General features: G+C 37.4%; 1 protein-coding gene across 11 annotated transcripts in view; it reads right to left on the bottom strand.

The window, feature by feature from the left end:
- LOC100562425 (protocadherin gamma-B4) overlaps positions 1-12,727 on the bottom strand; it is a 378,208-nt gene that overhangs the window by 299,484 nt on the left and 65,997 nt on the right. The window contains exon 1 of one of the 11 annotated variants that reach the window (XM_062979460.1): positions 9,931-12,553. The exons of 9 other annotated variants lie outside the window; for them this stretch is intronic. In XM_062979460.1, the coding sequence (XP_062835530.1) occupies positions 9,931-12,369 (2,439 nt within the window). In that variant the 5' untranslated portion in view covers positions 12,370-12,553. Of the gene's footprint in view, positions 1-2,920; positions 5,696-9,930; positions 12,554-12,727 lie in introns of those variants that run through there. One more of the 11 variants, XM_062979464.1, reaches the window with a different exon arrangement.

Below are 12,727 nucleotides of genomic sequence, written 5' to 3' on the forward strand. Positions count from 1 at the left end.
TAGAGGGAGGGATAACTTTTTACTAGAAAGTGCTTCCTTCCCTACCCCGTTCCATCTCCATAAGATCTATCCATGAACAAATAAACCATTGCAAGACTCATTGCAAGACTCTTCCTATGCATTCACCTTGAGAGCGATATATCTACATGTTTGCTGATCACTAGCTGTCATGCAATAGATTCCAGGATGCAGAGTATTCCAGCTCAACTGCACTCAGACACAATCTCCTTTCTTCGGGCTCTCCAGAACTTTCACCTTACACAGCAACCTGCTAGCCAAATACAGTAGAAGTCCCTTGGTTAACCAGCACCCATGTGGCTTAGTAGATGAAGGATAAATTTATTTTCTAATTGCTTGAGAGTTAATATTAAAAATAGGCCTAACTAATACTACACTATATTCCATACTATAACATACCAAAAATCTGTACTGACTTCATATTAATATTGAAATAGTAATTAAAAGTAAACGGATACAAATAAAGACAAACTTAAATTAATGTAACACAGTTTTACATTTCCACTAAATGTGATTTCATTTTTATTTAAAGTAATATTTCTTCCATTTTTACTGGTTGCTTGATGCTTCACTTCAAGTTAACAGTGTCTATTGTACAAGGAAGATTACCTACATACTGGAGAACCAAAATGGGTTATTCTCAAAATTGTAGTCCTGAGTGAATCCCCCCCTTCCCCCCCTATCGTCTAGTAGAATCAAAGAACAAATCATATATCCATGACTAAACAATGTACCAAACAGTATTCACTCAAATATTATTTGATATATACTGTTCTATAAATTCCTTAAAATGTGCATGTGTTATGTCAAGTTGCCTGTCGAGTTATGGTAACTTACATTATGATGGAAAGATCATACATTTCTGTGAAGAGAAATTTCTGTCTGTGCAGAGAGTGCTGATTGCTTCACATAAGTGCTGTTGGTGGGGATTTTTTTGCACAGAAAACAATATTTTCTGCACAGAAAATAATACTTTTGTACAGAAACATTATTTTTGCACAGAAAATTATCTTTCTTGTGTAAAACATGTGCAAATTTTGTGCATGTTCAAACTGTGGATCACTAAGTAAGTTGCAAACTTCAAATGTTCCCCCTCAGTCCAGGATTTTCTTGTCAGGGTTTCCTAACAATTGAGAAATGTGGTTTTGAACATTTAAGATTATTATGTAATAATTCTTTTCATCTCCACACCCCAATGAAATCATGGAGATATTACTAATTTAATTCTTGTTGAGCTTCTTGGGATTAAAGAACACAATATTTCTATAGTGTTGCTGCTGACACTATGTAATAAGAAACATACAGATTTACCACTAAATAGGTAACTTGTTTTGTTTGGAAAGGGTTATCAGGGCACTCACTGACACTAATTATATAAACTATATTTATATTTGATAACTATTGGGAATTAGGAATACAACATATCAATTGTTTACAGCTTATTATTAGGTTTTCATTCTGATTTGTTTTGATAAAGTACAAACTCTTCTATGAACTGTATCATTCTTCTTAATATTTGTAAAAAAAATAAGAGAAGAACTAAGTCAATTTCCATGCACATTCTCTTAATCACATTACAAGAATGTGTAGTTACATTCACAATAATGAAACATAATTCTATCTAGCATTTTTGTCTAGAGTTCCAACAGGTCTAAACTATTTCTGCTACTTTTCAATTATATCTATATTGTGATATGCTCAATTCAACTTCCACCTAGATTTTATAGTTCCAAATTATCCTATTCTATTTACAGGGTGAGTTTTCTATTTTTGATTTCAAAGTTTTGTCTAAATTTGTGTGAATGTGCTCAACAATTAACAAAATGAATGGAAACCTTCAATGAACAGCACACAGAGAATCATGGAATCATAGAGTTGGAAGAGACCACCTGAGCCATCCAGTCCAATCCACTGCAATGCAGGAACACATAATTAAAGCACTCTAACACATTGCCATTCAACCTTTATTTAAAAACCTCTAGAGGGGACTCCACCACACTCCCAACCAATGGATTCAAATAACAGAAAAACAGTTTCCGCCATGTTTATATTGGGTGGAATCTCTTTGCACTGTAAAAGCTATTCAACAAACTGCCTCAGAAGTACTCCATGGCTAAATGAGTGTCTTTTAGAAGTGCTGTGATTTCATATTACTCTATGGCAGAGGACAGAACTACATGTCCCTTATGGTTCTGCCCAATTTTATGATTCCATTTATTTCATTACTACTTTACTTTCAGATTCATTTCATGATTTTCCCTTTCATTGTACCTTTCCTTTTTATACCTTTTGTTTTTATTATTTTTTCAGCCTTTCCAATCCCATTTTATTTCCTTACTATTAACTCTAATTTATTTTATTTCCGTTCATTTGTTTTTTCTAGTTTCCTTTTCCCCACAATTCACATTACTTGTTTAGCAGAAGAAGGAACATCTCCACTATCTCTGCGACGTAGCAAAATAGCAACAATGCAGAATATCCTTCTGTAGCACTAGAATAGGGCAGAAGGTTTCTGGAAAAGTAGATGCAGAATGGAAAGGACAGAAAGGTAAAGAGGTTTAAAGTGCAAGGCAAATAAAAATGCCCATTAGTACTCCTAAATGTTCTGCCTTTGGCACCACTAAATGATGATTGGGTGTGGTTCCAATAAAGGAGGAGGAAACCTGATAAGAATACTTGTTCAGCATTATTGTTGAAATGAGCGAAAAAAACAATATAAGCAGTGTTCAAGTGATTGGTGATTTGCTAGTGGTTTGATGTTTGAGGGGAAGCACACAAAATATGGTTGAAATAATAACAGAGTTTTAAAAGTGCCATAGCAGAGGAGAATGCGCATTATGTATTGTTTTAACACTGATATATTTTGGGAAAGAAAGATGTATCTCCGAAATGATTTGCTTACCTGGATGATAACTAGTTCCCCATTGTTCAAATCTGAATCTTCATTAGGTAAGATAGGGTCCTCCACCTCAGAATTCTGCTGATGAGTCAAAGTGTTTGAATGATTTGCTTTGGAAGTATTAAACTGACTCTTCCTAGAGCCAGTAGTCAGAGAAACCTCGTGGCAATAAGACTGAAGAAAGGCCCGGACTCCATCAACCCCAACAAACTGGGAGACAGGAACACCACCAAAGTTAATGCTCCCTGAATGAGTCAACTGTGAATTCCTCCATCTATACAACTTGATCACCAGTAACACAAAGAGGAAGGTCAAGAACATGCAGGAGACAAAAGCCACTGCAACCACCAGGTAGAAGGTAAGGTCTGAAGGGGGATCTATAGGAGCTGAGATGCTGCTCAGGTCGGAGAGAGTTTCTGGGATACTGTTGGCCAGCACCACTGTGACTGTGACTGAGGCAGAGAGAGGGGGCTGCCCATTGTCCTTCACTAAAACCACTAGGCTTTGTTTGAGGGCATCTTTCTCTAGAAGGAATCGGAATGTCCTGATCTCTCCAGTGTGGAGTCCCAGAGTGAAGAGTCCTGGCTCTGTAGCCTTGGTCAGCTGGTAGGAGAGCCAGGCATTCTGGCCAGAATCTGCATCCACTGCCACCACCTTAGTGACCAGGTAACCTGGCTCAGAGGAACGAGGGGCCAGCTCTATCCCAGTGGAGCCATCGGTGGGAGGGGAGGGATAGAGGATTTCTGGAGCATTGTCATTCTCATCCAGAATGAAGAGGGTCACTGGGACATTGGAGCTGAGTGGTGGGGAGCCCCCATCCTGGGCCTTGACCAGGAACTGAATCTCCTGGATCTCTTCATAATCAAAGGAGTTCAAGGCATAGACAACTCCAGTTTCGGAATTGATAGACAGGTAGGAAGAGAAGAGAAACTTCCCCATTTGGCCTTCATTAATTGAATAGGTTATTCTGGCATTCTCTTCCCAGTCTGGATCATTTGCTTTCAGAGAAAAGATGGAAGCTCCTCTTGGATTGTTTTCTAGGAGATAAGAGGTGTAAGAGGATTTGACAAATAGCGGAGGGTTATCATTTGTGTCTGACACCTTCAGCGAAATAACCTCAGAAGTAGAGAGTATTGGAGTTCCTTCATCCACTGCTATAATAGTAATATTATAAACTGCTACTTCTTCTCTGTCCAAGCTCTTCTCTGTTACCAAAGCGTAAAAATCATCTTGTGTTCTCCTCAGATTAAATGGAAGGTTGCTGGGAACTGAACATGTAACCTTCCCATTCACTCCTGAATCTCTGTCTTGTGCATTTAAAATTGCAATTGTAGTTCCTACTGGTGAATTCTCAGGGATAGAACGGATTGCTAACGTCATCATGAGTTCTGGCACATTGTCATTAACATCAGTAACAAATATCAAAACCTTTGATCTGTCTCTTAGGCCACCTCCATCCACAGCTTCCACTTCAAATTCATACAAAGATGATTTCTCATAGTCAAGATTCCCCACAACTATGATTTCTCCCGTTGTGGAATTTAACAGGATCATTTCAGATATCTTCTTTGTTAATTCTGTTAAGGAGTATTTTACTTCTCCGTTGATTCCTTCATCTGGATCAGTGGCCTTTATGGTAGTGACAGTGGACCATTTTGGTATGCTCTCCTTGACACTCACTTCATAAACCATTTGGTTGAAAACTGGTGCATTATCATTTGCATCAAGAACAATTATATGAATCTGCAATGTGCCAGACTTGATCGGATCACCCCCATCAGTAGCTATCAGGATTAGATCATGGATGGACTGCTCTTCCCTATCTAATGGTTCCACCAACACCAGTTCAACCTGTCTGGGACCATTTTCTCCTTTTTGCACTACCAGAGAAAATTGGTTATTGCTGGTGAGTTCATAGTTCTGAACAGAATTTATGGTCAGATCTGGATCCTGAGCCTTGGGAAGAAGATACTTATTTAGAATTGTAGCTGTCTCAGGAATTTCAATTTTCCATTCTTTTGATAGAAACTGAGGAGCATTGTCATTTATGTCTGTTATTTCCACTTCAATAACATAAAGTTTTAATTTACTTTCAGCAATAACCTGCAACTTTAGTATACATTTATCTATCTCTCCACATATCTCCTCTCTATCTATTCTCTCAGAAATTTGTAAATGTCCACTATTAACATTCAAAGCAAAATACTGAGTCATACCTTTACTAGTAACAATGCGGAGTCCATGATCTGAAAGTTGCTTCCCATCCATTCCCAGGTCCTTTGCAATATTTCCCACAAAGGAGCCTCTCTGCATCTCTTCTGGAATAGTATAGTGGATCTGCCCAGAAGATGCAATCCAAAGAAACAGCATGATGATAAAGCATTGAAGCATTCTTCTTTTACAGCTCCATGGTTTCTGACTTTCTTCCATTCTTCTGATATCGGGTAAAAGGCACTGGTTTCAATTCAAAAGCTCTTCCAATAATTGCTGGTTCTGAGTATTTTATATTTATTGCTCCTGTTTCTAATTTGAAAAACACGATAGAGAGTTCTTTTCTATGTAAATGCGATCACTGCATCATTCACAATTCTGTTTCGATCAGCCCTGTCTTTTGATTTTTCTTTCTATTCTAGAAAGTCTGTCCTTGCAGTTTTCTTCCTTATTGGTGAACAGCGACACCCAGAGGCTCAGTTAAAAATTGTGGAATGCTTGTTCGAATAGTAAATATAATACATATAATTGCTTGAGTGAATATTATGTGTCTTTCCTTAATTTATTTCTTGCATTATAAATAAAGTGATAGTCTTATTAATAGAGGGATTAAAATCAGATCAATGTTTTATATAATAAAGACAAATATGATCCATTATCCTTATTGTCTATCTTCAAAATACACTCAAGATGCAATATGCAGTAGGTTAACTTTAATCAGTAATCTCAAGTTTCAATAATATTTTATATTAAATGAATGAACATCACTCTTCCACATTTGTGAGCAACCAAAGCTAAAACAATTATATGTACCCATTTACTATTTAGTGATATTTGGAGATACAAAACAAAGCATTAGTTGGCCATAAGAATATATGCAATTTTTGTACACAGAGATCAGCATGCTCATCTCTGTCTCCTGGTCTAACAGCTCCTGCCTACTCTTTCTCTCTCCTAATTTACAAAAACCCTCTCCACCATTCATCAGCTTGTTTTCAAAGTTAACCACCTCCCATTTATACACCATCTTGTCATTTCATGCTTCCTTTATTCATTATCCCCCATTTTTCATACAACGTCCAGAAACCACAGATATGACGATTGTAATTTACTAAATTGCTTTAAAATGTGCAAAGTTATTTTTAAAAGCAGATTGCTATGTAACCTTTCTCTGAAGTCATAAAAAAGTAATTTTCTGCTATTACCATTACAAGTATCCCTTTGTATGCTGTCTTTTAAAATGAAAAACCTTTAGAATTCATCAGAGAATGACAGAAAAAGTGGAACAAATCTACTCAGTATGTCTCTCTAAGACTGTATTTTAAAAAGCATTTTAAAAGAAACTCAAAAGTATTACTAGCTATAGCAGAAGATGAAAATAACTCCCATGCATTACATAAGTGAAAAAATATGAACTTTTTATATCCTAGTGACAAAGGAAAAAGAGTAAAGTTAGAAGTAACTGTGCTGTTCGGCATTCTCTGGATTTAGGAATACACACAAATTACATTGACATGGAATTGTTGGAAATAGCAAGCTTCTACAAGCCTCCTATACTAGTTATTTGTTGTGTATATAATTGTGATTGCTTACTATATTGTATGTATATGATTTAATATGCAGTTTTCCCTTAACTCTATGTTGTTTGAGATTGTGGGAGGGACTGCAGACCATATGACCTGATCTGGGACTATTTAGGCTGAGACTCAATTTTAAAAGCCAGTTTGCAACAGTACAGTTTAGAGTCAGTCAGTACAGTATGCAAATATCAGTGTTAGTGTAAAGTTAGTAGTCAGTCTTTATTAAGTCAATGTTCAATAATGTATTAGACTGAAGAGAGTGTTTGTCTGTATGCAACAAAGCAGGGACTAAAACAGAATGCTTTAGAGAACTTACTGTTTAAACTATTAACTAATAAGGAATGCACCTGTATGCTGAATATATGAAGTTTGTAAGTAAATCAACTATGTCACTTTTAAAAAAGATTAATTATTTTTGGTCTCTTGAGAGAATGATTTAAGAGCCAATATATTTTATGGGAGAGTAGTTTTTTTGGGCAACTGAAATAACACTCTGAAGAGAGAGATAACCAGGTATATCAGTCTAACAACGGAGAAGCCTAATTTGCCTTACTTGAATACTAGTGGATATTTACCAAGGAGAAGATTCACTCAAAGCGAATATTTAACTCTTCTTAGGAAGATCATACTTTACAAAAAGTTATGATTATTCCAAATAATGTGAATGCCAATTAATCTCAAAAAGGGTCACGTTTCCAAACGGTTATGGAGATTCCTGATTTTCCAAAATGTTCTGATCTCTAAAAGGTCATGCCTTTCCAAAAGAATTGTACCTATGAATTTCTCTATTCCATTAATTACCTGGAGCAGCAGTTCCCAAACTGTGTTCCACAGAACTCTAAGGTTCTGCAAAAGCATCATCGGGGTTCTGCAAAAAATCTTTAAAATCAAATTTTAAATACATTTTAAAATAAAACCACAGGAGTGATATTTCCCAGACACTAGCAGGGACATGGAGTGTGTGCAAAGTATATATATCCAAATATATATCACATGTTGTCTGAGCTAGACTAGAAGATCTTATTGAAATTTAGTGTACCACTGCAATAAAAATTTAATTTGAATATGTCCCAACCAATTTTTGAGTAGGACTGATAGACATATACAATACTTAGCAAAAATCAAGAATAGAATTAGGGTTCTTTGGGGAGAAATGTCTCTTCAAGGGTTTCATGACTTGAAAGAGTTTAGGAACCGCTGACCTAGAGCAACGTATGATATATGGAAGCTTCTCAGTTACACTGGCTTATCCTGTTGATAATTCCAAAGAGTTTGTTGGAAATTATTACACTGGATTTTCTTGTTGAAAATAACATGTTTAGTGTTTAATCTGACACATCAGAGCTTCTCTGACACAGATGGATTTACCTAAAGATACCAGATACCCACAGGACTCAGTCCCAAAATAATTGCACAGTCCACTAAAGATACAACATTAAAACATATTTGGTTGGAAAAGTCATAAGGATTAACATTCTCTATTTTTGTGTGTGATTTTCAATCTATATATATTAGATTACCTATTTATCAAATCAATCACCAACCCCCCCCCCCCCCCCCCAAATGAAAAGACTAAATTCTCTGTTAATTTATTTACAGCATTTATATTCCGCCCTTCTCACCCCGAAGGGGACTCAGGGCGGATCACATTACACATATAGGCAAACATTTAATGCCATTTGACATAGAACAAAGACAAACAAACATAGGCTCTAAGCGGGCCTCGAACTCATTACCTCCTGGTCAGAGTGATTCATTGCAGTTAATTGCAGCTGGCCTGCTCTCCTGCCTGCACCACAGCCCGGGCCATGAGTCATTCTGAATTTTTAAAAATTTATTGGAAAATAGGGTAAAATAATTTTCCCTAAGGAAAACACATTGCTTAATTCAGATCCTAAATATATGGGTCACAAATATTTCATCTGTTTTACAGTTCTGCTATATCATTATTTGCTGTTAAAATGAATATTAGAAATTAGGACAAGAGGATCAGAAATTGGCTTTACAACCTAACAATGGCAAGCTGTACAAGTCCTTGATAAATAGTATGGATTTTTTTTCATTTCCCCTTAACCTGCATTCAAAAACTATGTAATACGATATCATACATATAAAGTTTGAATTGCTTGCTGATTTAAATAATATTGCTGCCATGTATTTGTTATGTGTCAAATCTGACTGCAGTTTTCCAGTCCTTGATCAATAGTATGATATTTATTTTATTTTCCTTTTGCCCATATTCAAAAATTATGTAATACAATATTTTAGTGATAATGTATGAATTCCTTGCTAATGTGTTGTCGAAGGCTTTCATGGCCAAGATCACAGGGTTGTTGTATGTTTTCCAGGCTGTATGGCCATGTTCCAGAAGTATTCCTTGCTAATTTCATTAATATTGGCATCATATATTTGACCCAAACATAAACATTTTTCATCTTTATCTTTTTTTTGTGTGTCTATGTCTAATAAAGTAAATTACATTCCTCATGAGAAACCCCCCTCCCTGAGCAACTTAGAATAGCATTGCATTTACTAAAAAGGAAGTGGATCTGAGTATAACTCATTAAACTGTTAGCTACTTTTTGTGTTATTGAAACACGTTGCCATACTACTTCGAAGTTTGGTCCATCATTTTGAAACACCCTGTACAATCTCATTATGATGTATAAGACCACTGGAAAAATCTGGAATACTGTCCGCCACCATCACAGTGACCATGACTTAAAAAGAGGACTCCTATGTCCTTCACCACCACAATTTTCCTTGAGGGCATTTTGCTCCAGAAAGATCCATGCTGTCTTGATCTCTACGATGTATGTGAAGTATGGACTGTCTAAATGTAAATACTAAATGAGCCAACTTGGCCACCCATGGGAGAACATGTTATATATCTATTGGCAAAAAGACAGAGAGAAGATACTTATTACAAATCCTTTACCTCACAACCATTGATTGCTCAGCTCTGATTTGTCCCAAATTACTAAATTAACTTTCCTACATGTGTAGGAGACACCAAACTCAGCTAATTTCACAAATGTGAGAATGGGATATCAGAGAAACATGTAGGGCCCAGGTAAGAAATCTGTGAAAATTTTGTGTCCAATAACAAGGAGGGAGATTAAGAAGAATTAAAAAAGTAAAAAACATGACAATCACTATAAGGCAGTATGCTACAGAATCGCACTATTCTTATTAACATTGAAATAAAAATGAAATGCTCACCTGACTAACACCGGCATCTTTATTTGACTCATCTGTTACTAACAAAGGATCTGGTTTACTGGGAGCCTGCTGTGGAGTCAACGTATTTGTGCAGCTTCCAATTGGAAAGAAAAGCTGGCTTTTCCGAGAGCCTGAAGTCAGTGAAACCTCATGGCAATAAGACTGGAGAAATGCTCGGACTCCATCAATTCCTACAAACTGTGAAACTGGAACTCCACTGAAATTCACACCTCCATTGTCACAAAGTTGAGAATTTCTCCACCTCTGTAGCCTGATAGCCCCTAAAACAAGGAGGAATATTAAGAACAAGCAGGAGACAAAGGCCACTGCAACCACCAGGTAGAAGGTAAGGTCTGATGTGTGGTCTACAGGAACTGAGATGCTGCTCAAATCAGTCAGCATGTCTGGAATACTGTCAGCCAGAACCACTGTGACTGTTGCGGAGGCAGAGAGAGGGGGCTGCCCATTGTCCTTCACCAAAACCACCAGACTTTGTTTAAGAGCATCTTTTTCCAGTAGGAACCGGGATGTCCTGATCTCTCCAGTGTGGAGTCCCAGAGTGAAAAGCCCTGGTTCTGTAGCCTTGGTCAGCTGGTAGGAGAGCCAAGCATTCTGGCCAGAATCTGCATCCACTGCCACCACTTTAGTGACCAGGTAACCTGGCTCAGAAGAGCGAGGGGCCAGCTCTATCCCAGTGGAGCCATCGGTGGGAGGGGAAGGGTAGAGGATTTCTGGAGCATTGTCATTCTGGTCCAGAATGAATATTGTCACTGAGACATTAGAGGTGAGTGGTGGGGAGCCCCCATCCTGGGCCTTGACCAGGAATCGGATTTCTTGGATCTCTTCATAATCAAAGGAGTTCAAGGCATAGACAACCCCAGTCTCAGAGTTAATTGAAAGGTAGGAGGAGAGAGGGAAATTGCCTGTTTGTTTTTCAATGATGGAATAACTTATTCTAGCATTCTCTTCCCAGTCTGGATCGTTTGCTCTTAAGGAAAAGATCAGGGACCCTCTATTATTATTTTCAATTAAGTAATAAGTATACTCTGATTTTTCAAAGACTGGTGGGTTATCATTTGTATCTAAAACATGTAGTGCAATGACTGTTGTTGTAGAAAGAGAAGGGATTCCATGATCAGTGGCTGTGATGGTGATATTGAAGGTTGGTAAACATTCTCTGTCAAGGGCACTGTTTGTCACCAAACTGTAAAAGTTATCAGTGGACTTCTCCAGTTGGAAAGGGAGGTTGTTGGGCACTGAGCAGGTGATTTCCCCATTGATTCCTGAATCTCGATCTTGTACATTCAAAATTGCAATAACGGTTCTAGCTGGTGAACTCTCCAATATGGACTTGGTGACAAAGGTGATAGCAAATTCAGGTGCATTATCATTTACATCTGTAACATGGATAACAACCTTTGATATGTCATTCAGTCTTCCCCCGTCTTTGGCTTCTACTTCAAATTCGTGTAGAGACGATACTTCATAATCCAGTCTCCCTGTGAGAATAATTTCTCCTGTTGTTGAATTAAGGAGAAATAGTGGGAAATCAGATTTTGTTATTTTCCTGATGGTGTATTTAACTTCTCCATTCAGCCCTTCATCTAGATCTGTGGCGCTTACAAAAGCTACAGTAGATCCTTTAGGAATATTCTCCTTGATTGTCACTTCATAGATGAGTTGACTGAAAACAGGTGCATTGTCATTTGCATCCAGTACTCTAACTTTGATCTGTGTGGTTCCAGACCTGACTGGATCACCTCCATCAGTAGCTGTGAGGATTAGATCATAAACTGACAGTTCTTCCCTATCTAAAAGTTCTTTCAGTACCAGTGCAGGATGCTGTATACCATTTTCTCCCATTTGAACATCCAAGAAAAAATGGCCACTTCCTGTGAGTTGATAGCCCTGTATAGAATTTATCCCTAAATCTGGATCTTGAGCTTCCATCAGAGGGACTCGGAATCCAGGTGCAGACATCTCACTGATCTCCACCTCCTGTTCCAACACAGTGAACTGTGGAGCATTATCATTTATATCTATAATTTCCACTTCAATTGCATATAGCTTCAATTTATTTTCATTAAGAACCTGAAACTTTAAGATGCACTTCTTTACCCTTCCACATATTTCCTCCCTATCAATTCTCTCAGAAGTTTGCAAATGGCCATTGTGGGCATTTAAAGCAAAATATAGATTCATACCTACATTGGCTACAATGCGGAGTCCATTATTTAAAGCATCCACTCCCAGATCCTTGGCAATATTCCCCACAGTGGAGCCTTTCTGCATCTCTTCTGGAATGGAATAGTGGATCTGCCCAGAAACTGTCTTCCAGGCAAAGATTACAGTAACAAGGCATTGCAGGATTTTCTTTCTGAAACTCAGTGGCTCCAGAGTGTTCTTCATTGTTGAACAGCCAAATAAATTACCTTGCATCTTGTTGAGAAAATGTTGTATTATCCAAAGGAAATTTGTACTTAAACTGTACCTCTGTTTTGTTCTCAGGTCTGTCAGCCGGTCTCTTTTCTCCCAGTTAATTTGTCCTTCAGAATGTTAGAGAACAGCAAGACCAGATTGGTTGGGTGTTCTTTCTTTTCTTCACTGGTAAACAGTGACACCCAGAGGCTCAACTTCAAAATACATTAACCTTATTTCAAATATGAAATCTGACTTCTCCACATCATGCTCCAAAATAAAATTACATTTTACCTCTTGTAAAAAAAAAAAGTTTACCAAACTCCATATACACCAAAGGAGTTTTTGAATATTTTATATATGACAGATCCCTTTTTGC

Source organism: Anolis carolinensis, chromosome 4, assembly GCF_035594765.1.
Source record: "Anolis carolinensis isolate JA03-04 chromosome 4, rAnoCar3.1.pri, whole genome shotgun sequence".
Taxonomy (NCBI): Eukaryota; Metazoa; Chordata; class Lepidosauria; order Squamata; family Dactyloidae; genus Anolis; species Anolis carolinensis.